The following is a 25145-nucleotide window of genomic DNA, read 5'->3' as shown; positions in this document are numbered from 1 at the left end:
TTTAAAATGCTAATCTTATTTGGTTTGTGTTCAAAATTTCTCAATTAAATGTTTGCTACAGATTTTGGGTTTATAGGCTTTAACAAGTTAGGAGAATTCCCTTTTATTCTTAGTTTTTTGAGTCTTTTCATACACTAGATACTGATTAAATTTTTTTTTTGTATTCTAATAAACTATCACTTGGCAATTTAGTTTATTAGCTAGGTTAGCAATTACTAAATTATTTATTTATTTAAGAATCATTATTTTAAGGATTTCAAAACACAAATTCACAATCTCTTATCAGAAAATTTGAAATTCCAAAAGCTCTGAAAACTTAAAAAATTTTTCATAATTCACTTCAGGACAATCTAACCTGAACTGAAATGATGCTATTTACACTCCTTCCTTACCTTACTTAGTGTGGATACTTACTGAATATTAATGTGCTTAACTATAAGAGTCCCCCTGGACTCTACAAAAATAGTAAAATATTAGGTGGCACATGTACCATATTACTTCTCAGAGGTTTAGAATGTCCAAATATTGAAATACAACTAGCCCTAAGTGTTTCTGATAATCCTAAAACCCTTAAAAATATTTCCTCCCATTCGGCATGTTGCCTTTTCACTCTGTTGATTGCTTCCTTTACTGTGCGGAAACTTTTTAGTCTGATGTAGTCCCTTTTGTCTATAATTGCTTTTGTTGCTTGTGCTTTTGGTGTCATATTCATGAAATCACTGCCTAGACCAATGTCATGAAGCTTTTCCCCTAAGATTTCTTCTAGATGTACAGATTCACGTTTTGTTTTTTTTTTTTTAACATCTTTATTGGAGTAGAATTGCTTTACAATGGTGCGTTAGTTTCTGCTTTGTAACAGGGTGAATCAGTTATACATATACATATGTCCCCATATCTCTTCCCTCTTGCATCTCCCTCCCTCCCACCCTCCTTATCCCACCCCCCATCCCACTCCTGTAGGCGGTCACAAAGCACCGAGCTGATCTCCCTGTGCTATGCGGCTGCTTCCCACTAGCTATCTATTTTACGTTTGGTAGTGTATATATGTCCATGCCACTCTCTCACTTTGTCCCAGCTTACCCTTCCCCCTCCCCGTATCAGGTCTTATTTTTAAATCTTTAAACCACATATCTGGTAAGGGGTTAATATCCAAATATATAAGAAACTCATTACAATTCAACAGCAAAACCCCCAAATAACCAGATTAAAAAATGGGCCTGAGACTTCTTTGAATAGACACTTCTCCAAAGAAGGCATACACACAGGTAATAGGTATATTAAAAAGATGTTCAAAATCAGAAATCATTGGGGAAATGCAAATCAAACCACAATGAGATACCACCTCACACCTGTTAGGATGCCTATTATCAAAAGAACAAAAGATAACAAGTACTAGCAAGAATGTGGGGAAATTGGAACCCTTGCATACTGTCGGTGGAAATGTAAGATGGTGCAGCTGCTATGAAAAACAGTATGGAAGTTCCTCAAAAAATTAGAAATAGAACTAGCACATGATTCAGAAATCTCATTTCTGGGTATATATCCAAAGGAAATGAAATTAGTATCTTGAAGAGACATCTGCACTCCCAAGTTCACTGCAGTATAATTTACAACAGCCCAGATAATGAAAACAACCTAAATGTCTATTGACAGATAAATGGATAAAGAAAATATGGTACATACATACAATGGAATTTTATTCAGCCTTAAAAAAGCAAGGAAATCATGCCACATGTGATAACATTGATGAATCTAAGGGACAGTATGCTTGGTAAAGTAAGCCAATCACAGACAAACACTGTATGATTCCACTTATATGAGGCTATGTAAACTAGCCAAACTCATAGAAACAGAGAGTAGAATGGTGGTTCCCAGGGGCTGGGGGAAGGGAGAAATGAGGAATTACTCTTCAACAGGAATAAAGTTTGTTATACAAGATGAATAAATTCTAGAGATTTGCTGTACAACAATGTGCCTACAGTTAACAATACTGTAAGTGCACACATCTAAAACTTTGTTAAGAGGGCAGATATCAAGTTATGTTTTCTTACCACAATTAAAAAAAAAGTTTAAAAGGTTTCTAATCACTCATTTACCATCAAAAGCAATTCTTATACTCCTTTATCTCTACTTGTGCTGTTATATTCTAACACATGTATCTAAATAAATAAAATATTGCTTTCACGATTAGATTTAAAATATCTGTTGCTTTCACATCAGATTCATTTTGATAAAGAGCATTCTTTTAACAGACACTTTTAAAAATACCACAAAATGCTTGAAAAATATTAAACAAAATGTTTAATAGTGATTTGATTGTATTAGACAATGCACCATTACATTTATAACGTATTTATACTGTACCTTATTCTAAAAGAGATTAGAATTGGAAGGCTTTTAAATTACAGCATATTCATTTAAGTGCAAACTTAGATAACTTCTATTTGAGAATAAAATATTAAAATATAAAGAAGTTATATATATTTGCAATATACAATTAGGTTCTTCTATCATTTTGGATTTTACTATCTGAAATCAAAGCTTCAAAATCATGCATTGAGCCATAAAAAGTGGGAGCACTTACTTAGGAGTAGAAGGACCCCTTGGCCATGTTCCGTCTTCATTCTTCTGTTCTATCACTAACACCTGCAAATAAGACACAATAAAGGAGTGTTTTTCCTTAACCTTGAAGTTAAAATAGCTTTAGAAGATTAGCTGTATATGCTAAGAAACTAAAGTAACTCTGCGATGACTTAAAGGACACAGTAGACAAGGTGAAGAGGTATTTGCATTTTGATTCCAAAGCTGGTCAAGGGAGATAAAGAGACTTTAAACATAAGAAGTCAGCAATGACGGTCAGAAAGAAAGAAGGTAAAACACTACAAGGAAAATCATTGGTTCTATGACTTTAAGTATAAAAAACTAGATGCAATATAAGTTCCTTGAGTTTAGGGCACATTTTCTATTTCTTTTCTATTTGTAGCTTGTAAAAGTACTGTGCAAAAAACAGATGCTGAATAAATGGTTATAGTTGTTGTTAAACATACTGATGTATGATCTCAGTCAGCTATTATTATGCAAATACTGAGGAACAGTGGCAAAGGTAATCCCAAATTACAGAGTATACATAATTACACATAATTTGTTTGGGACTTTGAAATTTGTCTTTATTTACATTATAAAATTATAAAATCTTTTAATATATAAACGATAGAGCCACGTGTGTGAGAATCAGACTGAAGTTTCCTACTGCAGCATGGTCAGGGTAGACAAAAAACACCTCTAATAAATGAAAAGTACAGGCTAAGGTGAGCTATACTTTATTTTAAAACATCCCAGAATCTTTTTTCATATGTTTCAGTCTAAAAGAGAAGGCTTTCTTCTAGTTTTTACTAGGGGCAAGTCTGTGCAAAGAAGAAAAACTAACAAAAATAATTAAATTAACAAAAGAAATATGTGATTGTCTCAACAAGTTAATATCTAAATTTCCACAGGAAAACTATAATATAGAAAACACGCCTTGAAGTAAATTCAAGGCATTAAAAATTTGCATACATTCTACATATTCAGTTTCATTAACTCTTGTTTCTTAAAATTGCAATTTTGTAACCTGTTCTGTATACTCTTAGTAATACACTTTTGTGGACTATATGTTTCAGGCAATTCATAAGCTGGCATTTGGATCTTAACCATGTAAAATGTAAGCCTGATTCAGAACACATATAACAATGAAATAGCGATTTAAAAAACTCATGGAATCTTGCTGTTGAAAGAGTATGCTAACTAAAATACTAAAGTTGTCTTTTAAAAGAAAAACAGTTATTTCCTACATTCAAAAAACACACATGAGGGACGTCCCTGGTGGTCCAGTGGTTAAGACTCTGCACCCCCAGTGCAGGAGGCACGGGTTCAATCCCTGGTCAGGGAACTAAGATTCCCACATGCCACATGGTGCGGCCAAAAAAAACAAACAAAAAAACACACACACATGAAGTATATGTAACATATAATGAATAAGTGCACTGTATACCTCCCATCCTGATCCCTCCCTGATCATATTTCTCTCCTTACCTACCACAGACAATTAACCATTATGCTCAACTGGCATCATTCTGATATATATTTACATATTTTTACATATTTATAAAATTGAATTTAGTGAGTAGTTTTTAACTTCTGAAGAAAGGTTTTCCTTTGCTACAACTTATAATTCTACAGACATCTACATAGAAACTATACTATATAAAAAAAATATATACATACATACAAACTTTGTCTCTAGGAGGACTTGAACCAGTTATAAAACAGAAGATTTTACCTATAGAAAATTTCAAAGTTATGCATTTAGTATCACTGTTTATGGCTTGTTTTTTAAAGGAAGGTCTTGAAGCTGAAGAATCAAGTATATATTTAAAGTTCAACTGTAACCTTTAATTCCTAGCAGTATTTGTACTTTAAATTCTTTTTGTCTTTACAGTCACAGATAGTAATGTTGAATGCCACCAGAAATGTTAAAACTCACTTGTTTATTCAAATGTATCATTTTCTGAATAAAATTTTGCTCATGGTTAAAACTTTAACTCAAAATGAAATTATTTTTAAAAAGATTTTAAGACTTAATTAAATTGAACACACACATACAAGGGAGAGAGATAAAGACCACCCATTTTGGGAGATAAACTCTTCAATAATGTACCTCTGTTCCACTTTCTAATGAGGACACTTTTGATTTCAGTAAAAAAACAAAAAGAACAAAAAAAACCAAACTTCTTTTAAGTCTAAGATAGTGTTTAGTTCATTTATCATCAGTCAGAAAATAACTGGTACAAAACCTAGAAAATTTAATCCATGTTCTTTGAACCATTCCTATTTCAAAAGATCAAATGTCCCTAAAGATATTTTATAAGAATAATATATTTAATAAGATATTTAATCTTCTTATTAAAATAATTTATTCTGTCATCTTCATTCTGATAAATGCATTCCTATCAAGAATAACAAATTAAATTCTCTAAGCCTTGGTTTTCTAATGTACATGATGAGTAGAATAATAGCCATTACTCAGAATCAATTACTGAAAGATTTAAAGAAATAATCCTATATATTTTAAATTGTACTCCTGGAGCTACCTCAAGGCCTGATGGATGGTAACCAAGGAGAGAAGTGTATGCCTATTTGGAAGACAGAAAGAGGAAGTTGGCTGGCTAAGGAGGGGAGTGTTGACTAACCAGTAGAGTTCCAAATGTGTCAAACTCAGCTTCAACTGGGTAACTCCTTTTAATTGTAATACATATTAGATTTCATAAGATTTCACATAAGAATATAATGGCTAAAATAAGTCTGAAAATCACTGTTTTATAGCCGAGTACAATACTTGATATATAGTAGGCATTTGCTAAAAAATTAATTTCCTTCTGTTCCTCTGATTTTTTTTAATAACTTACATCATATATCAGTATTAATTTTAAATAAAACAGAACAAAACAAAACAAAAAACTTCCATATACTGGAGTGGCAGGCTCTGGGTTAGGTACTAAAATAAAAATAAATAGGACACAAAATCCAACTAAAAAAAGGACCTCACAGTCTAGTTGGGGAGCTTAATATATAAATAACTTAATGAATGATACAAGACATATATGTAAATCACTATGGAAGTTAAGGGAGAAATTTCTTCTCCAAAGTAAAACAAATCCTATACCCCAACTAGATACTGAGATAAATAGATCAGGAAAGGCTCAAGAAATGATGTGACAAATTTTGAATTGGAATTTGAAGGATGAATAATCTGATTGGTTAGATTATATGAAAGGATGGGATGCTTAATTTCAATATTTGGATGTTTAAAAGGACTTTTCCTGGATGAATGCAGGGACTGGGGAGAATGGTACAACAGGCAGACGGAACAACATATACGAAAGCACAGGAGTATGGAAAAGCATAGCAGGCTTAGGGAACCGTAAGTAGTTCAGTTTGGTATTATTAGCATGTAAATCCAAAAGCAAGGATAATCGAAAGATGCTGGAAGACGAGGCAAAAGGATAAACCATGACTTGCATGCTGCATTAAGGTGCCTGGACTTTATTCTACAATTGTTAAGGAGCCAGGAAAGGTTTATGAAAAGGAAATAATAAGGTTTACATTTTAGAAAGAGTATTCTGACAGAAATACGGAAGACTGAGAACGAACATGCAAAAGACTGGAAGCAGAGGGATTTGTTAAGAGATTACAGAAAGATAAGGGGTGAGAATGGGATACAAAGATTAATTAAAGAGATATTTAGAAGGTGGAATCAGTAGAACTTGCTGATTGTGTCTAAAAGCCTTCATTTCTCAACACATTCATTTCTTTGGATTCTGTCATAAAGAAAGACCAAATTGGGGGTTGATACCTTCTAGCAGGGGTTGGCAAACTAAGTTCACTTAGCTCACTGACTGCTTTTGTACATAAAGTTTGTTGGAACATAGCCATATCCATTTTTTACATATTGTTTATGGCTACTTTCTTGCTACTACAATGGCAAAGTTGTAGTCGTGATAGAGACCTTACAGACCGCTGAGCCAAAAATACTTATTATTTGATCCTTTACAAAAAGTTTGCTGACCCCTTATTATATTAGCTATTTTTCGATGGAAAATAATTTCTTTTTAAAAAGTAGGTTATTCTCAAGCTCAAGGAGAGAAGCAGAAGTTATAATTAGTGACCAGCAGGGATAGAGAAGAGATGAGTTAGAAAGAGGAAACCAGAAACAGTAGAACCCATTATAGATTGTCAGGATAGCCATAAAGTTTGTGACTCCCAAAAACTTCATGTATAGTACGCTTAAAATAAACAGTATTGCTAAAAAATACCTGTCCTTGGTATAAACCAGCATCCTGAATGGTGCTGTCTGGTTTATTCAGTGGTTCAAATGTATTACTCATGTATTTGTTCCACAATCTGGTCTCCTTTTCATCTGGAATATTGAAGATTTTTCTTATTTCCTTTTCAATTGTATCTAGATTTAAGGAGGAAAGATATGTAAATATTTAAAAATATACCACAGAGAGTTAAGTGCTCACTAGCATAAAAATCCTAAATTTAAATTACTGATATAATAGCAAGAATAGAAACAAATATGTAGGAAATACATAAAAACAATAAAGAAAAATTTTAAGACCAGGTATACTTTTTAGGAACAAAATGGTAATTATAACTCAGATGATTACTTTGGGAAATTAAGACCTCAAAAGGTAAGAGTTCAATCATATAACACTAAAATATAATTTATGTTATACAGGATGAACCTTAACTTTTTACACATTATAAAGTCAATATATTTTCTAATGATATGTTGGAGTTAGAAATTAAAGTATGATTCAGAGATGCCACAGATAAAAAATATTTTAAGTTATAACCAATTTAAGAATAATTTATATTAAGTTGAATACAATTTACAGTTTAAATAGCTAACTCAAATTAAATAGAATATAGGGACACAAAGAAAAGTGCCTTCTTTGAAGAGAGGTCTGAATTGGTCAAAATTTCTTGTTTCCAAGGTAAAGCCATATATTTTCTTTATTTCTAAGCCAATTATCTGAACGGAAGAAGTCTTTTTTTTAAAAAACTGGAGCAGCTTAATCTGCTGTAAAATAAGATATAGGAGTGTCCACATGTTTGAGAGTAATTAAGTTTCGGTACCATATTTAGATGAATCTTTTAAAGTACTTAAACATTAGAAAGAGATATTAGAAAATACTACTATATCTATCAAATTCTGGTCAATAACTTACCTAACTTAGACTCAAGAAAATTACACTTAATATATTTTATGACATATAAAGAAATATAAAATACTTCTAAATTTTAGAATACTTGATTAATTTTGGACAAAACATTATTTGTAAAACACTAAACCTAAAAATACATGTTCTCTTAAAAAATATAAAAACCCACACCTATCCTACATAATTAAACTTAGTCCAATAACACTGTTTATGTTCTACTTAGCAGCTAATGTTCTTTAATAGTCTTATAGTCAATGACAGTTTGATTAAGGCATTAAATAAGTAGTAAATACTATAGTGTATTTCAAAACTTAATGCAAACTAGCCAGAACATTTAAAAAATTACATTAAATAAATATAAATATACTGTAAGTACTGCTTTCTATTTTGGCGTATTTAATTTTTGTTTTTTATTGAAGTGTAAATGTATACGGAAAAATGCACAAATCATCAGTATACAATGATAAATTTCCATGGTGGATACCCCCGTGTAAGCACTACCCAGATCAAGAAACAGAAAATAACGTAGGAAGGACGACAGAGGAAGAAGCCAAGGAAGGGAGGTCATTTTAGTCTTTCTATAAAAATGAATACTTCTTTCCTGATTGAAGAAATAAATCTTGCTCATTGCAAAAATTCAGAAAATACAAGTACAAATAAAATGTCCACCTAGAGATAACCACTGTTAACATTTTGATACTTCTTCTTCCAGGCATTTTTTTCTATTAATACATACATATTCATATACATAATATATACCAACACATATGGAAATGCCCCCTTTATTGAGTTTTGAAAAGGGTAATGCAAAGGCCCTGAGATGAGAATGTATTTGGCATGTTTTGGAACAGAACGGTGCACCAATGTGGCTGAAGTGGAATGAGCAAGGTGGAAATAAGACCATAAAGGTACTCATGTAGGATCATATAGAACTGAGGCAGTTATGAAAGTATCCTATTTTATCTGATTAAGAAGGGAAGTCATTTAGGAGTTTTGAGCAGAGAAGTGGTATGATCCAATTGACACTTTAAATGTTCACTTTTGCTGCTAGTGAAAACAAACTGCAGGATGTCAAGGGTGAGAGACTAGGCTACTACAGAAATCCAAACCAAGGTGGTAACAGTGGAAGCAATGTTAAGTGGTCAGACTGGGAATAGATTCTGAAGGCACTGCTTAGAAGATATGTTGCTAAATTATATGCGGGGTGAGAAATACAAGAGAATCAGAATGATACCAAGCGTTCTGGCCTGAGCAATTATAAGAGTGCAAGTGATGATTACTCAGATGAGGAAAAATGACAGAGTATTAGGTTTTAGGGGGAAGGGAGAGAGTTTAGTTTCATATATGTTATCTTTAGATTCTCATCAGACACATGTGAAGATATGGAATGGTTGAAACTGGAATTAAGGGAGAGTTTGGGTAGGAGATAAAAGACATCAATATACAGAAAGTATTTAAAGCCAGGGGACTAGAGGAAATCATCAAGGAAAAGAAAGAAGATCCAAGGACTGAGCATATCACACTGATGTTCTGAGGTCAGAAATATGAAGAGGATCTTACAAAGGACTCTGAGAAGACACAGCCAGTGAGAACTTGTGCCCTGGCAGCCATGTGAAGAGAAAATATTTCTAGATGGAAAAGTGAATAAGTATGTTAATTTTTGCTGGCATGTTAAGAAATGGAAGACTTCGGCCACTGGATTTATCAATGTAGAAGTAATTAGAGACCATCACAGAAGCAGAACCAAGGAAGTGGTTGGTCTGATGTAGTGGGTTCAAGAGAGAACGGGAGCAGAGGAAGTGGTAGCCAGAAAGCAGTTTGCTTAAACTGAAATTTGGCAAGTGCAGCTGTAGATAATGACAGCCTAGGGTATATCTATGGGAACTGGTGGTTGAGGCTGGATGCAGATCAAGATCACTGGAGTTGAGAATGTCAAGGTATTGAGAACATATGCATATTTTTCCGTGTATTAATCGACTCTATTAGGCAGTTAATGAAAAGCATAAAGAGATAAAAAAATATTAACACAGATAATAGAAATAAAATTATTGTGACAAACATTTCTAGTAGGAACATTTAATAAGAAAGTTAAGCATTTCTATTAATAAATTTTATAAACATAAAGCATTTTTCAAATTTTATAATAAAATTATTTTTCAGTGGTATCTGTAAAGAAAAAATAAAAACAAGTTTTATCTTTCTTACTGATACATGTTCAATACCCAAATATATCAATTTAGGGAGAAAAATATTAAAATGGCCAACTATTTTGGCTCTGAACATGGTAAATTATTTAAAGCCTACCTATGGCTACTATCATTTTTATTATAAATCAATGTAGGCATTACTAGCTGAAAATGGAACTTTTTATTAATTTGGTAAAAACAGAAAACAGGTGCTTATATTTCTTAATTCCGTTTACAGAATTTGTATACTATATTTCATGTACATAGCTATTTTGATCCTTTTTAATCAAGATTGAAAAAACACACAGGGAAAAATATACATTTCGTATTTCCTTTCTTATCAAATTCTTTGTTTCAAAACTCACTTCCTAAAGAAACACAAAATCAACCCAATTAACATTTGCACAGATTGTATAAGGCAGCAAAATAAGAAGTGACACTCTGGTATAAGAGGCCGGGTTAAGGAGTTAAAATACTGGCTCTATCACTTGGTACCAGGGTGAACCTATGTAGGTTACTTAACCTTTCTTAGCCTAGGATTTATCATCTTTAAGATGAGGGTACAGTAATGTTGAGGTTTAAATAAGAAATTTCCTGGAAAGTGCCTAAAGCATAGTAAGTATTCAATAACTGCTAACTATTATAACCATAACCATGAAGTTTCTAAAATTCCTGACTTGATTAATTTTTGCAAAAATTTTTGCTTAGAAAGCAAACTTGCTCTAATATACATTTTCAAACTTTTAAAACTACAGTAAGGAATTGTGACCCACTATACACATATATGTTGATATTTTCTATTCTGATATTTTCCATTCCATTCTCTTTACTCCACAAACTGTTTAATGACCACGAAAGTATAGACAACACAGTTTGAAAAAACTGTTCTAATAAGAAATGTTAGGTATATGAAAAAATTTATTCATATACAATTTTAAGGCATATAGCCAATGTATGTAGCATTTTAAAGTATTAGTAAATTTAAACTATGCTAATTAACATCTATGTAAATCATAAACTTTTTGAAGCAGAGATTCTTTACAAATTATCTCCTTGATAATTATTACCTAGTACTTAATGTAAAAACTCCAAAATGCTTGTTTTGAGTTCAGAAATTAAACCTTAGATCTTCATATAATGAGTTTTAAAATATTTTTCAGTGAACTAATGTTCTAAAATAAGTTTCTTATTGTCTCATATAATTTATATATATATATATAATTTTCCTATAAAAATGAGGTAAGAAACAAAGAAACTTTCATACCAAAAGTTTAATACCAAACTTTAACTAGAAAATACCAAACTTTAAAATAACTAGAAAACATTATCTACATCAAGCATTTAAGAGGTAGCTTATTTATATTCTAATTGGCTGAACATTTCAGAAGTTAGTCTCTGAATTAGTTTTAATAGGTCATCTTTGTTGGACAGACTTACAGATTCTTAAAGATTCTTACTGTGTACATTTTAATATGATTAATGTAATTTTATACATTTAAAACTTTCAGTTCTTAGGATATAGAAATGTTTTACTTTCCTGAATATGTTCCCAAAATCTAGAACTGCAAGAGTTAAGTACTTTATCCATAATAATGTAATAAAATGACATTTATATGGAGTTCCTAACATTTTAAGCATTCATTTTAGAAAGATGACTGTGTGAGTTTATTGAAATTGCATCTCAACTTACAAATGTTCTAGGTAAATAAAGAGAGGGAAAATAAAAAATCCATACATAATGTTTGGCAAAAACATTAGGATTAACCAAGCATTAGGAACTGAAGAATGGTACTATTTCATGAAAATTATGAGTTAAAAGTATTTTCCTGCAGTGAAATGGCTATGTGGTGAAAGTCAAATGTACTTAAGAAATTCAGAAATATTTTTATTTACTTTTAATAAAGTGTACTTAATGACTGGTTCCAACAAGAAAAGCTATACGGTGCTATAATTGATAAATTTTCTAATCTTTCTTTCTAAGTTCTACATTAAGTGTTATGTCTTTCTCCAGTGTCCATTTACACTTTCCAACAAGATCAATGTTATTGCCATTAATCTTCTGTTCCAAAAACTTTATTTGAAAATAACAACCTTTTATAATTTTTATTTTGAGTTGTGTCTTATCAGAAAGTACTGCAATTCTGTTATTAAATGCATGATCATTTATTTAAAAAACATTTTATTCAATATATTCTTTTTTTAAATTGAAGTATAATTGACATACAACATTATATTAGTTTTAGGTGTATGACAGAATGGTTCAACATTTGTATACATCACTAAGTGATCACAATAAGTGACCATCTGTCACCATACAAAGTTAGAAAAACTTTTTCCTTGTGATGAGAACTTTCAAGATTTACTTTCTTAGCAACTTTCAAATTTGCAATTCAATATTATTGACTGTAGTCACCATGCTGTACATTATATCCTCATGACTTACTGGAAGTTTATACCTCTTAATCCCCTTCACCCAATTTCACCCAACCCCCAAGCCCCTCCCATCTGGCAGCCACCAATTTGTTCTCTGAATCTATGAGTTTTATTTTGTTATTCAATACATTCTTGATCTTAAATTAACATGTGGCTTTTAAACAGAATTATAAATTTACATGTATTTTAATATACATTTATATGTGTAGATATGTAAATATATAAAGATATATAAATACATAGAAGGAGTTAGGCACACTTATATTTGATATATAATTCTGTAACCTACTCATTATTTAAAAAAAAAAATCAATGAGTCATATTAAAGCTAAGCCCGCTGCTGTAAGTAGCTACTTAATTTTGTATTTATAGAGTCCAAAGAATAAACTGTGAGGAAAAAGAAAATAAATGGTCATTTTCCATGCTAAGAATGGTAAATTATTACTATTATTATTGATATATATATTACATTACCTGACAAAGTTTTACCTAAGCAAGTTTTTATTTAAAGTTCTACTTCAATTTATAGTCATGTTACAAACATGATATGTATTTTCAAATGCTAAATTAAAACAATTATTTGATTTTTTAAAAAAAGTAAAATGGCACAAATATTAAACTCGTTTAATAATGTAAAGTAGACCTAGAAATGATAAATAATTCAACTCTAAGCTAAGACAGACTGTATGATGCTTGGAAATCTGTAATGTCTAAGGATAAACCCTTAAAATGGTTATCATCTTAGTAGCATATAACAAATAGAATTTTAAATAAATTTCTAATAGTAATGGTTTAACAAAGAAACAGGATCTTGCATTACCTATTGTGTCAGCTTTGCTAAATCTTCGAGTTACAACATTGTTCATGTTTCCATTTTCACAGAGCTTCAATTCTGTGAGATATACTTCTACTTTGCAGTGCTTTACAAACATACCCTGTTCAACCACCTAAAAAACAAAACAAATTGGTATCAGCTATAGCTTGATATATTTCACTGTTTTGAATAACAATACATTTCTCTAAAGAGGCTTTAGAAAAAAACTACAGATCTCCAGTGAAAAACTAGTAACTATTAAAACCCATCAGTATAAAATAATAGATATTGGATAGCTGAAAAAGAAAGGAACATTTTTGGAAATTTTAATATTTAACAGAATATGAATAATCATGACACAAACATTAACAGACAGTTTAGAAAGGCATTCTACTACTCTATGAAGATAATTTGGTATACTATAAATAATGAATACATTTAGTATTTATGATGAGAAAGTGAATGCAAAGTGTAAATACAGCTCTGATTAAAGATATAGACATACTTTTAGCTTTTAGTACTTGATCTCAAGCAGAAAACCTTTAAAAATTGTAAGTTTTATACAATTTCTGTTAGCAACAGCTATAATATCACTCTGTACGTTAAAATAAATATTTTAAAACAATAACTACAAATTACTGTTGCCAAAATATTCAGCTATGCCCTGTAACTGATATGTTAGTTTTCCATCCTAAGATGACTTTGTTTGACCTTTAAATGCATACTCAGTAATTCTATGCAACAAATGAAGAAAAAAAAAAAAAAGCTGCTAAACATGCAAGCAATAAGGCAGAAAAAGAGAAAATATGTATATATTAGGGTCACCTTATTAACAAGTATATTTCCTTTTGATCTTCTAAAGGTTAACTGTAGGATTTCAGCCATGAACACTGTTTCTGAAAATAGTAATCGGCCTGATATGTGATACATTAGACAAATATGGCAAAAGGGAGGCTCCAAATGACTGTTGTACTCACACACTTTGCATCAATTCAATAAGGGACTCATAATTTGTCTTTCACTTGCAGGGAATTGTTTTAGCTCAAAAAGTTCAAATGTAGTTTGTCTAGTATTTAAAATATCCAATCCAATGCTAATTTTTATGATACTTTTGTCACATATATTCTCCTAATTATACTTGTTACATTCACATTTCTAAAACAAGCAACAGCAAGCACTTCCCCTGTTAATTAACTTAACCCATTTTACAAACTAATATACAACTGTTTAACCCTGAACTAATTAAACTTGTTTTATACTTTATTTGAAGGATTCTGCTTTATGCTTATTTGAAGTTACGAAGGAAGCAAAGGATATTACATCATTTCTAAGATTACCTGAAGCTGTAAAGCTAGGAATCAAATATTCTTATTAATCAGAAATTTCTGCTCTGGGACTCAATATGTGAGTAAGAATCCTAAAATAATATTATATCAAGTTAGTTACTAATCACAGGTAGGTTGCCAAAACTGAGGTAACTACAGGCCTCATTTTATTGGCTGGGGGGTGGGTGGGGGGGGGAATGACTAACAATACAGCGGGTAATGGGATAAAGAAACAGGATAAAATAACAAAAAATAAGAAAATCCCTCATTATGATTTATATTGAGGTATATATTTTCTAAGTAAGCATAGTTTTTTAAAAAATGAGAATCTTCATAAAACTAATAGATATTTTCCTGGAAAGAATCTGGTGATTTAACTGTCAGTAACTCACTGTCAACAATGAAAACAAAACATCAGTCCACTATTTCACTATTGTATGTAAGACAGATAACCAACAAGGACCTAAAACAAGGGCACTCTACTCAATATTCTGTGATAACCTATACGAGAAAAGAATCTAAAAAAGAATGGATATATGTATAGGTATAACTGAATCACTTTAATGTACACCCAAAACTAACACAACACTGTAAATCAACTATACTCCAATAAAATAAAATTTAAAAAAAATCAAGATTTCAAAAACCACTCTTCATTGGGATTCAGAATATTTCTCATTTTTCTTCTTTTGTCCAACAGTATCTTACATTGCTAAAACCCTCATTAACATTACTCAGAATACTACTACTGTATTTATAAGATATTTTACTGTTTCCAAAAGTAGTGTATTAAAAAGCAGTTCTTTTAAGGAAGATATGAGTTTGTCCTCAAACAACTTTTATTTGAAAGAACCACACTGTATGAATGATTAAAGCTTGAATACAACAGCATCACAGCAGAGAAAAATAATTAGCATATTTATGTATTAGTGTCATAATCATATGTATATTACTTGTTCATATATAGCATCTCCTTTATATTTGTTTATATAAAGTATCCTACCTTCATTAAAGATGTTTGTGTTGAAAATAATCATTTAAAATGATGGCTATTAAGACTGTAACAGGAAGAAACAGGCTTAGAAAAAACAGGATACAAAGATTTACCTAGTTATTATAACCATTAAGATATACATTTGAAATAAGACAGGAAGGTGAATATTCAGAAATAACAGTTATGTTTCAGAATTAGAGGTGATAGCTAAAGTGTTTTTTTCCTAAGTGAATTATAATGTTGTTGAAATCTGTGCTTGGATTCTATTAATTCATGGCCACAATGAAGGTCAAGTTTTTTTACTAAGTTAGTTAGGGAAATATAAGTTTATGCTAAATTAAAATAAATATAATTTCCATTTGTTCATTTTGATGTGAATATTAGAGAGCATTTTGACTAAAGCTATGAAATATACCTGATAAACCTAACGTAGTCTACTCTTTATATCGGCATATGACTTCTCCCCCCTTGGAAACAGAAAGTAATTTCTAAAGAAATCTAGTACTTTAAAACAATTTGATAACACTGGGCCTAATAGATACATTTACTATTTTTGAGGAGTTAGCTACATTCACTTTGGCAGCACTTACTGAGCATCTATGCATAGTGCTAGAAGTACACAAGTGAATTAGATCCAGTCCCTGGAATCAGGGTGAGAACACTCAGTGGTAAAGACAAGAGAGACTAGTAGAGAAGTATAACACAACTATGAAATCACAGGTGTTAACGTATAACAAACAAATCCTACTTGTGATATTCTATACAAATATTTCAAGATATATTTCTTCAGAAACAAGGACTCAAACATAACCATAAAAACATTATCACACTTAAAATATTAAAAGTAATCCCTTAATATCGAATATTCATTACATTAAAATTAAATTAATTAAAATTAAAATCATTTTTAATATAGATCCAAATAAAGCCCATACACTGCAAATGACTGATAAGTCTCAAGTGTCTTTTAACTGAAAAGTTCACCATCAATCTTTTTATTCTTGCAATTTTTAGTAAGACTACATCATAGGGATTGTGAGATATATTCTAAACAAGATGCAAATAATATCTAGTTGCCCCTCTTTTTATGATGTTGGTAGACATTAATTAACCAGCACCTAGATCAGGAGTGGGCTAACTATGATCCATAGGTTAAATCTCGCTCATCATCTATTTTTGTAAATAACATTTTATTGGAACACTGTTATTCCCATTCATTTACTGTCACCTATGGCTGTTTTTGCACCCAAAACAGCAGAGATGAGTAGTTCCACAGTGACCATTTTGGCCCACAAAGCGGAAAATATTTGCTATCTGGCTTTTTACAGAAAAAGTTTGGTGACCCCCTGACCATTAACTCATTAGGTCTTCTTTAATTTTGCTCAGTAATGTTTCATAATTTTCATTGTAGAGAAGTAATTTTGTAAGGTGTATTTCTACATACTTCGATCTGTTGTAAACATTATTTTAAAATTCAACTTTATTTGTTGCTGATAAATAATTGGTTTTTCTATATTTACCTTATATCCAACCACCCTGTGAAACTGAATTATTGATTTCAATGGTTTGTTAGTACAACTTTTGGAATTTTCAGCATATAAAATCACGTCTTCTAGAACATTACAATTTTATTTCTTTATTTTCAATCCTTATTCTTTGAGTTCTTTTCCCCATTACCACACTGGCTAAGTAAGACCTCTAATATAGTTATCCTTGTCTTGTCCCTGATCGGAGAGGAAGAGCTTTGAATATTTTACCAATAAGTATGTCTGAAATAGGTTTCTATTTCTAGCTTTTCTTTTTTTTTTTTTTAAAGAAATTCACGTTCTTTTATTTATTTATTTATTTATTTATGACTGTGTTGAGTCCTCGTTTCTGTGCGAGGGCTTTCTCCAGTTGCGGCAAGTGGGGACCACTCTTCATCGCGGTGCGCGGGCCTCTCACCATCGCGGCCTCTCTTGTTGCGGAGCACAGGCTCCAGACGCACAGGCTCAGCAATTGTGGCTCACGGGCCCAGTCGCTCCGTGGCATGTGGGATCCTCCCAGACCAGGGCTCGAACCCGTGTCCCCTGCATTGGCAGGCAGATTCTCAACCACTGCGCCACCAGGGAAGCCCTCTAGCTTTTCTTAAAAAAATCATACATAGATACGGAGTTTTATCAAATGCTTTTTCTGCATCTACTGAGACGGTTTTTCTACTTTACTCAGATAATACGAAAATTATAAGTGATTTTCAAAGTAAAATCAAAATTGCATTTGAAAAAAATCCAGCCTGGCCATTTTTTAACTCCCTTTTTGCATACTGCTGGGTTTGGCTTGCTAATATTGTGTAATTAAATTACTTGGTATTGTGTTATTAAATATTTGGTTGAATATTTACTGGTGATGCCTTCTGGAGCTACAGTTTTCTTTGTGAAAAGATTTTTATTTAATGATTTAATTTCTTTATTCAGACAGGGCAATTGAGATTTTCTATTTCTTATTTCAACACTGTTGTATTTTTCTAGAAATCTGTCCACTTCACCTAAATTTTTAAATTACATAAAATTATTCAAAATTAATCTTTTAAAAAAGTCTTTAGACTCTGCTATGATGTCCCCTTTTTCATTCCTAATATAGGTGATTTGGGCTTATTTTCCTTTTATTCTTGATCAGTCTTGCCAGGACTCATCTTTATTTTACTGATCTATTTCAGTGTTCTTTATAATGAGTCAACTTTGTTCATTTAATGCAAAATTTTTTTTCTATTTTATTAATGTCTACTTCATATTATTATTTCTTGATTAGGCTTAATTTCCTTTTCTTCTCTTCTTGAGAACAGTCTTCTTTTCCAGTATTTACATTTAAGCTATAAAGTTCCTTCTAAGAATGACTTTAGTCATTCTTTTATGATGTATCATTATTATTCAGTTCAAAATATGTCTAATTTTACTTTTTATATCTTCTTTGACCTAAGGATTACTTAGAAGTATATTGTTCCATTTCTAGGTAGCTGAGAGATCTAGTTGTCTTTCTGTTACAGACTTCTAAATTCCCCTGAGGACAGAAAATACACTGAATAATTTCTATCATTAGAAATATATAGGAATTTGCTTGATGGCCCAGCATGTGGTTAATTTTGGTAAAAATTTCACTTAAAAAATTTTGTATTCTGCACTAAGTGCAACGCATGTCAATTAGGTCATGGTGGTTAATCATGTTGTTCAAATCTGCTTCCAAGCTCATTCAAGTGTTGTTGGCAGGCCTCCGTTCCTCTCCAGCTGTTGGCAGAGACTTTTAGTTCCTCATCATGTGAGTCTTTCCATAGGCTGCCTGCATGGCATATGGCTTCACTCAGAGTGACTGATCCAAGAGAGAGCCAGAGAGCACTCCAGTATCTTTTACAAACTCAGAAACAACATACTATCACTTCTGCCATATTTTACTGGTCACACAGACCAACTCTGGTATGATGTAGATTACATAAGAGTGTGAATAACAGATGGCGATAACTTGGGAGCATCTGTGAGGTTGTCTACCACAGTGAACCTCTAGTACCCAATAAGTCACAGACCCTCCCATCAACATGCAAAATACACTCCACCCCCCGCAAAGGCCCCCACTAGTCTCATCCCATTACAGCATCAACTCAAAGTTCAGAAACTTGTCATCTATATCTGACTAAGGTACAGATGAGGATCCTTGGGCATAGTTCCTTAAGTATCTCGAGTATAGTTCCTCTTGATCTATAGGCCTGTGAACTAAAAGATAAATACTGAAAGTTCCTTGGTTAGGGCTCACTTTTGCCTTGACATGAAAATGACTCTTCATAACATTTGCTTCTGTTTTCTGAGTCATCCTTTGTTTCATGAAAGTTAGCACATGTTTGCAGTTGAGTAAATTCTTAGTCTGATTCCTGCTTGTAGCAGTCTGCAAGGGCAAAGGCCTCTTTAATTTTATACTGTCTCTGCAGTCCAAGATGGCAGTGGTTCTTGAAAACACTGTGCGTCTCCAGTGGATCTCACTGGAGTTCAACCCAGTAGGCAAAAGTCACAACCACAAATGTCCTCTAGCCAAGTCCTTTCTACCTTGGGTTTATACTGAGAAGGCTCAGGGACATTGCCCTAAAGCTTCTTAGAAGCCCCACTGTTCCTAGAAGCCACATATTGAAAGGTGGTATAAAGTATACCCTGAAATCCTTTAAAGGGCCCTTTTTTCTGAAGAGTATTGTGAGGCACCACCTTCAACTTTTCTGAGGTCTTAACAAAGAAATTTTACAGTCACAACCTTGGCTTCAACTTTAGACCATGCTTTCTTGAGAGTACCTTGAGTTTTATCTTTGCTTGGAAATATTTCTTAGTTTTAGTGTTGTTTGTCATCTGGAGAGGCTAATTTTCAAAACTAGCGAGTCTTGGCTCTTTTTTATTTAACAGTCCTTTCTTTAGCTTCTCTTTTCTCATATCTGACTAAAGGCAGCACAAGAAGAAACCCAGCAGTACTTTCAACATTTTGGCAGATTGTTTAGTTCATAAACATGTTTTTTATCTTTCAGTTTACTGCAGATTGACACGTTGTTAAACTTTCTGCCACCTTATAACAAAAATCACTGGGTTCCAATAAGATTTTCCTCACCTTCCTTTAAGATCTCACTGGCAGCCTCCTCAAAGTCTAAAATTCTACTACCAATTTATTCAAGGCACTTTATGCTTTCATTAATACTCTTAAAATTCTTACAGGTTCTATCCACTGCCCAGTTCCAAAGCCACCACCACATCTCAAGTTTTTGTTACGGTTGCATGCAACTTCCAGGAACCAAAATCAGTATTAGCTACCTACTACTGCATAGTAAATTACCCCAAGTTTATCAGCTTAGCAAAGCAAACATTATCTCACATAGTTTCTGAGGGTCAAGAATCTGGAGCAGCTTAGCTGGGCTGTTCTGGCGTGGGGTCTCTCACGAGGTTGTTGTCAAGCTGTGGACTGGGACTTCAATTATCTGGAAGCTCAAATGAGACTGTAGGATTCACTTCCAAGCTCACTCACATCGCTGTTAGCAGGCCTCCATTCCTCTCTATTGGCCAGAGATCTCAATTCCTTAACATGTGAGCCCCTCCATAGGCTGCCTGAATGTGCAGTTGAATTTCCCAGACTGAGAAATGAGAGAGAGCAAGAGGGTGTGTGCACCCAAGATGTAAGCCAAGGTGTCTTTTATAATCTAATCTTTTCTTTTTAAATGAGGTACAACTGACATATAACATTACAGTAGTTTCAGGTGTATAACACAACTATTCAATATTTGTATATATGGTGAAACGATCACCACAGTAAGTCTAGTTAACATCCATCACCCTACATAGTTACACTTTTTTTTCCTGTAATGAGAACTTTTAAGATCTTCTAGAACTCTTAGCAATTTTCAAATATGCAATATATTTTTAACTATAGTCACCATGCTGTACAAATATATCCCCATAACTTATTTACTTTATAACTGTAAGTTTATCCTTTTGACCTAAAACTTAATCTTGAAAGTGATATACTTTACCATGACTACTGCTATATGTCACTGGCCACGAAGACCAGTACAATACCAAGACCCTGGTACAATGCAGATGGGGACTATCCAAGGCTGTGGATATGAGGAGGTGAAGATAATGGGGGTTGTCTTGGGGGCAACTATCTTAACTTATATACTAATATTGTTATGCACTTTAATTTTATACATATTTTCATCATCATAAGGAATTATTACTATTTTAAACAGCCCGCCTTAACATCTATTCACAGTATGTGCTTTTGTCAGTCAACATTTTTTCCTGTGTCTCCAAGATTCCGTACGGAGTAATTTTTCATTCTGAAGACTGTTTTGTATTTCCTTTAGTGCAAGTCTGCTGGTAACAAATCCTATCAATTTGTTTATCTGAAAACAGTTTTTGTCACCATTATTCTGAAGGATCCTTTCCTTGGTCATAGAATTCAAGGTTAGCAGTTATTTTCTTTCAGCATGTTGAAGATACACTATTATTTTCTTGGCATTCATTTCTCTTGAGAAATCACTTCGTTGTCTTACCCTTACTTTGAAGGTAATATATCTTTTTTTTCTGACTACTATCAGGAATATTTTTGTTTCTCAACAGTTTTATTGCGTATGGTTTTGTTTGCATGTTTTTCAGCTTGGGATTCACAGCATTTCTTTAATGTGTAGCATGATATCTTTCACCATTTTTGGAAAATTCTCAGCTATTACTTCCAGTATTACTTCTACCCCATTCTGTCTTTCCTTTCCTTTGAGGAGTCCACTTAAATGTATGTTAAACTTATTCACTGTATTCCATGTGCCTGTCTGCTTTTTTCTTTATTTTCCATTCTTCAGTGTCTTTAAGCTTTGGTCAATATATTTTCTATTGATGTTATCATTTAGTTTACACATTCTCTCCTTCTTTTTAGTCTAGTATTTCACTCAAATAATATGTCCTTAATACTTAATATTTTCATATTATTGTTCAGTTTTAGAATTATATTTGGTTCTTCTTTTCAACTATCTTTCATTTTTTTGAACATAAGAAGCACAGGGTTTTAAGGTTTCTGTTTGATAATTCCATTATCTGGATTCCTCACGTGTCTGTTTCTATTACCTATAGTTTCTCTTGGATTTTGGTCCCATTGTACTTCCTCCTCATTTACCTGTTTTGTTTTTGTTTTAAATTGAACATCTTGACATTTTAAGTGAGACAGTTTAGTGATGCTTTGAGGTCCAGGAAGATGGTTAACTTCGTTTCTACATGACAGTAGTAGCATTACCAATTCCAGATTCCTCAATGCAATCAGAGATTAGTAAAATTCAAAGCTGGGCTTCAGACTCTAAAAGACCAGTCTATTCTTTTAAGTAACTTCCACTGGCATAAGAGTCTGTTCTTTGAGTTCACTGGCATCAGAAGCATAGCAAAAATGGAAATTCCCAGACTTACTGATTTAATTTTGGAGGAAGACACATTTTAATAAGTACTCTAGGTAATTTTGTACACACTAAAGTTTGAAAATTATTTTACAAGTTGAGTGAATTCCAACTACCTTATTAAAAATAAATATATAGCCTCCTAACAGACTTCTTAAACTTTTTTTCTTTCTCCCTGTATGAAGTCTTCATGATTCTTTATCTTCTTTAACTTGCTTATCAGACACAGATTTCAAGAAATGCCAGTAAGCCCTCTTTCGAGAAGAAATGCCAATGGAGTTGTCAGTTGACCTGTTTACTATACTATATGATATGCTACATTTATTAAGAAAAAAAAGAGTATGTCATTAAGGTTGAATTAATACAGTTTAACACATTTGAAGATATTCCAGACATATTACAGATTTTCCTTTATCCCAGGAATGAAGGTCTTCTTCTACATAGTTTTACAGCTGAGTAGTTTATCCTTCAAATAGTCAAAACACTCAATTCTCCAGCAATTACAGATAAAAATGATAGGCCATTACATATATATATATATATAAATATATATAATTTATGGCTAGCATTCCTAGAAGATATGAATCTTAACTTTGAAATGGCTATAAGACTGAGTGAAATTAAGGAACAGAATTAAACTACACTAAACTAAATCAAAGGCATATTCACATTCTATTTAGAAAACGAAATTCAATTCTATACCTAAACCATAGATACACAAATACAAACTGTAAATATATTAACTTTGTAGCATCAGTTCCAAATAAATCCAAATATGGTTTGGTCTATCAGAGGTTTATACCCTTGTGTTACATAATTCGGCTTTTTAATCATTTTTATGTAGAAAAAAAATCAGATAAATAATTCTGCTCCATCCAAATACACTATCAAATACTTGTGTAAGGCTGACAGATCTACTTTAAGCAGTTGGTATTATTCTACTATGGTGATACTGATACTTTCATAAATGAATTTTTAGTTAACCAAAAAATAAAGAAAGTGGGTCATTTCTAATTTTTCTAGACTATAACTGTAAAACTTAAAATAGGGATAAGAAAAATACCTGCATTTTCAAGTTTTAAGAAAATTGTATGCTGTAAAATATTTCTTCTATTTTTAGTTTCTTCATTATTTAAAAAAAAAATTTTTTTTTAATCAGAAAAAAAAGTCAGAGTCAGGCTACTTAAGTATGTAAACTCATGTGGCTTTCTAAAAGACCCTGCACCTCTCTACCTCTGTCCTCATTTCCTCATCTATAAAATGGGGATAATACTTACCTCAGAGAATTTTTTATGAGGATTAAACTAGTTAATAACGTATATGATGTGCTTATAACAGTGGCCAGCCTATAGTAAACCCTCTATGTGTGTTAGTGTACAGTAACATTCTGATGGTCTTTTTCTCCAAGATAATCGAGGAGGCTTTATAAGTCATTGAAATTAACAAGAAAATGTGAACTAAGAAAAATATTTCTATTCAGTTATTCTTAATATGTACCTTCCGTGCTATTGGTTCCTGACCTTCCATCAATGTGTACCAGCTGACAAGTTTATTCCAGCCCTCAGTTGGCAACAGTATGTAATCCAATTCATCAATAAGATGCTCCTTAAGTGACTGGGCATCACCATCTACAAAAGGAAAAATAAACTCAATACATAAAAAGAAACAATACTACATATCTCTAAATACTTTGGTTGTACACATTAAAAATTACTTAAACTCATGGAGACTAATTCAGGTACTTAAATAATGAGTTTTGAAGAAAGCTCTGAAGAGGTTCACATCTAAGTCTACATATTCCAAAATAAACTGTTGCTTTACAAAGTTTCAATGTGTACCAGGCAACCAACAGTGTTTAAAAAAATAATTTTTCTTTTATTGGGCTCTTAAAAAAAATACTGAAGTGTAACTGTTAGCCAAAGGATCTGAATGAAGAGTGTTTCCCAAATATTTTAAGTATCAGAGATCCCTCACATGGTAATAGTGATCGTTCTAGCATTAGCTGATGAAGAAAATTCAGAAGCAAATCAATAACCTTTAACAATGATGCCAAAGCACATGGGCTGGGAACCATGATGGAAATCACAAAAGGGCATCTCATTACTCCAGAGGGCCTATGATCTAGATTCCTCCACAGATCTAAAGTAGAGGTAGTTGTTCAGATATGGTTCTAATTCTATGATCCATTTTCAAAATTCCAGTTGAACTAGAAATGTAGTATAGGACAGGCCAGAGATAGATATCTATTTTAGATCAAAAAATATATTCAAGGAAATTGAGTAACTTGCCCCAAATCATTCAGAAAATTGCAGGTACTATGAAAGGTATTATTATGGAAAACCCTTTTATCTCAGTTGACTTTCAGAAGAATATTATGAAGTAGATAGCTCCATTTTACTTAGTAAATAGATTCAGATATTGATTATCTTGCCCAAGTTCACATACAGAAAACTGTAGAGACTGAACTCAAACATGTATCTGTTTATGCTAATATCCATTTTCTTTCCACTATAACAGACTACTTTGAATTTAGGAAAAGAAAAAAAAGTTTAAAAATTAAGACTTCTATGCTATTCTCCACAATAATTCAAGATTTTGAGTGTATGATTTTATTATGTAACAGAATCCAAATAGTAATTTATATCTAGTGGATAAAATAAAATGATCAATTTTTGGATCATTTTTTTAGGGGG

At 32.1% G+C, this 25145-nt stretch overlaps 1 protein-coding gene across 8 annotated transcripts in view; it reads right to left on the bottom strand.

Annotated features, from left to right (window-relative positions):
- The window catches only part of USP15 (ubiquitin specific peptidase 15), a 119674-nt gene that overhangs the window by 66969 nt on the left and 27560 nt on the right, over positions 1–25145 (bottom strand). For 6 of the 8 annotated variants that reach the window (XR_009505414.1, XM_059936385.1, XM_059936382.1 and 3 more), the window contains exons 3-6: positions 23950–24080; positions 13206–13332; positions 6852–6997; positions 2585–2646 (exon numbers count right to left, since the gene is read on the bottom strand). Coding sequence is in view for 7 of the 8 variants with exons in the window: in XM_059936385.1 (XP_059792368.1) it covers positions 2585–2646; positions 6852–6997; positions 13206–13332; positions 23950–24080 (466 nt within the window). In the remaining variant the exon portion in view is untranslated. Of the gene's footprint in view, positions 1–1708; positions 1879–2584; positions 2647–6851; positions 6998–13205; positions 13333–14024; positions 14087–23949; positions 24081–25145 lie in introns of those variants that run through there. The other 2 variants (XM_059936389.1, XM_059936384.1) reach the window with 2 other exon arrangements.

The sequence above is a fragment of the Balaenoptera ricei genome, chromosome 10 (assembly GCF_028023285.1).
Source record: "Balaenoptera ricei isolate mBalRic1 chromosome 10, mBalRic1.hap2, whole genome shotgun sequence".
Taxonomy (NCBI): domain Eukaryota; kingdom Metazoa; phylum Chordata; class Mammalia; order Artiodactyla; family Balaenopteridae; genus Balaenoptera; species Balaenoptera ricei.
Note: the sequence above shows the minus strand (reverse complement) of the source record. Positions and strands in the feature narration are given on the sequence as shown.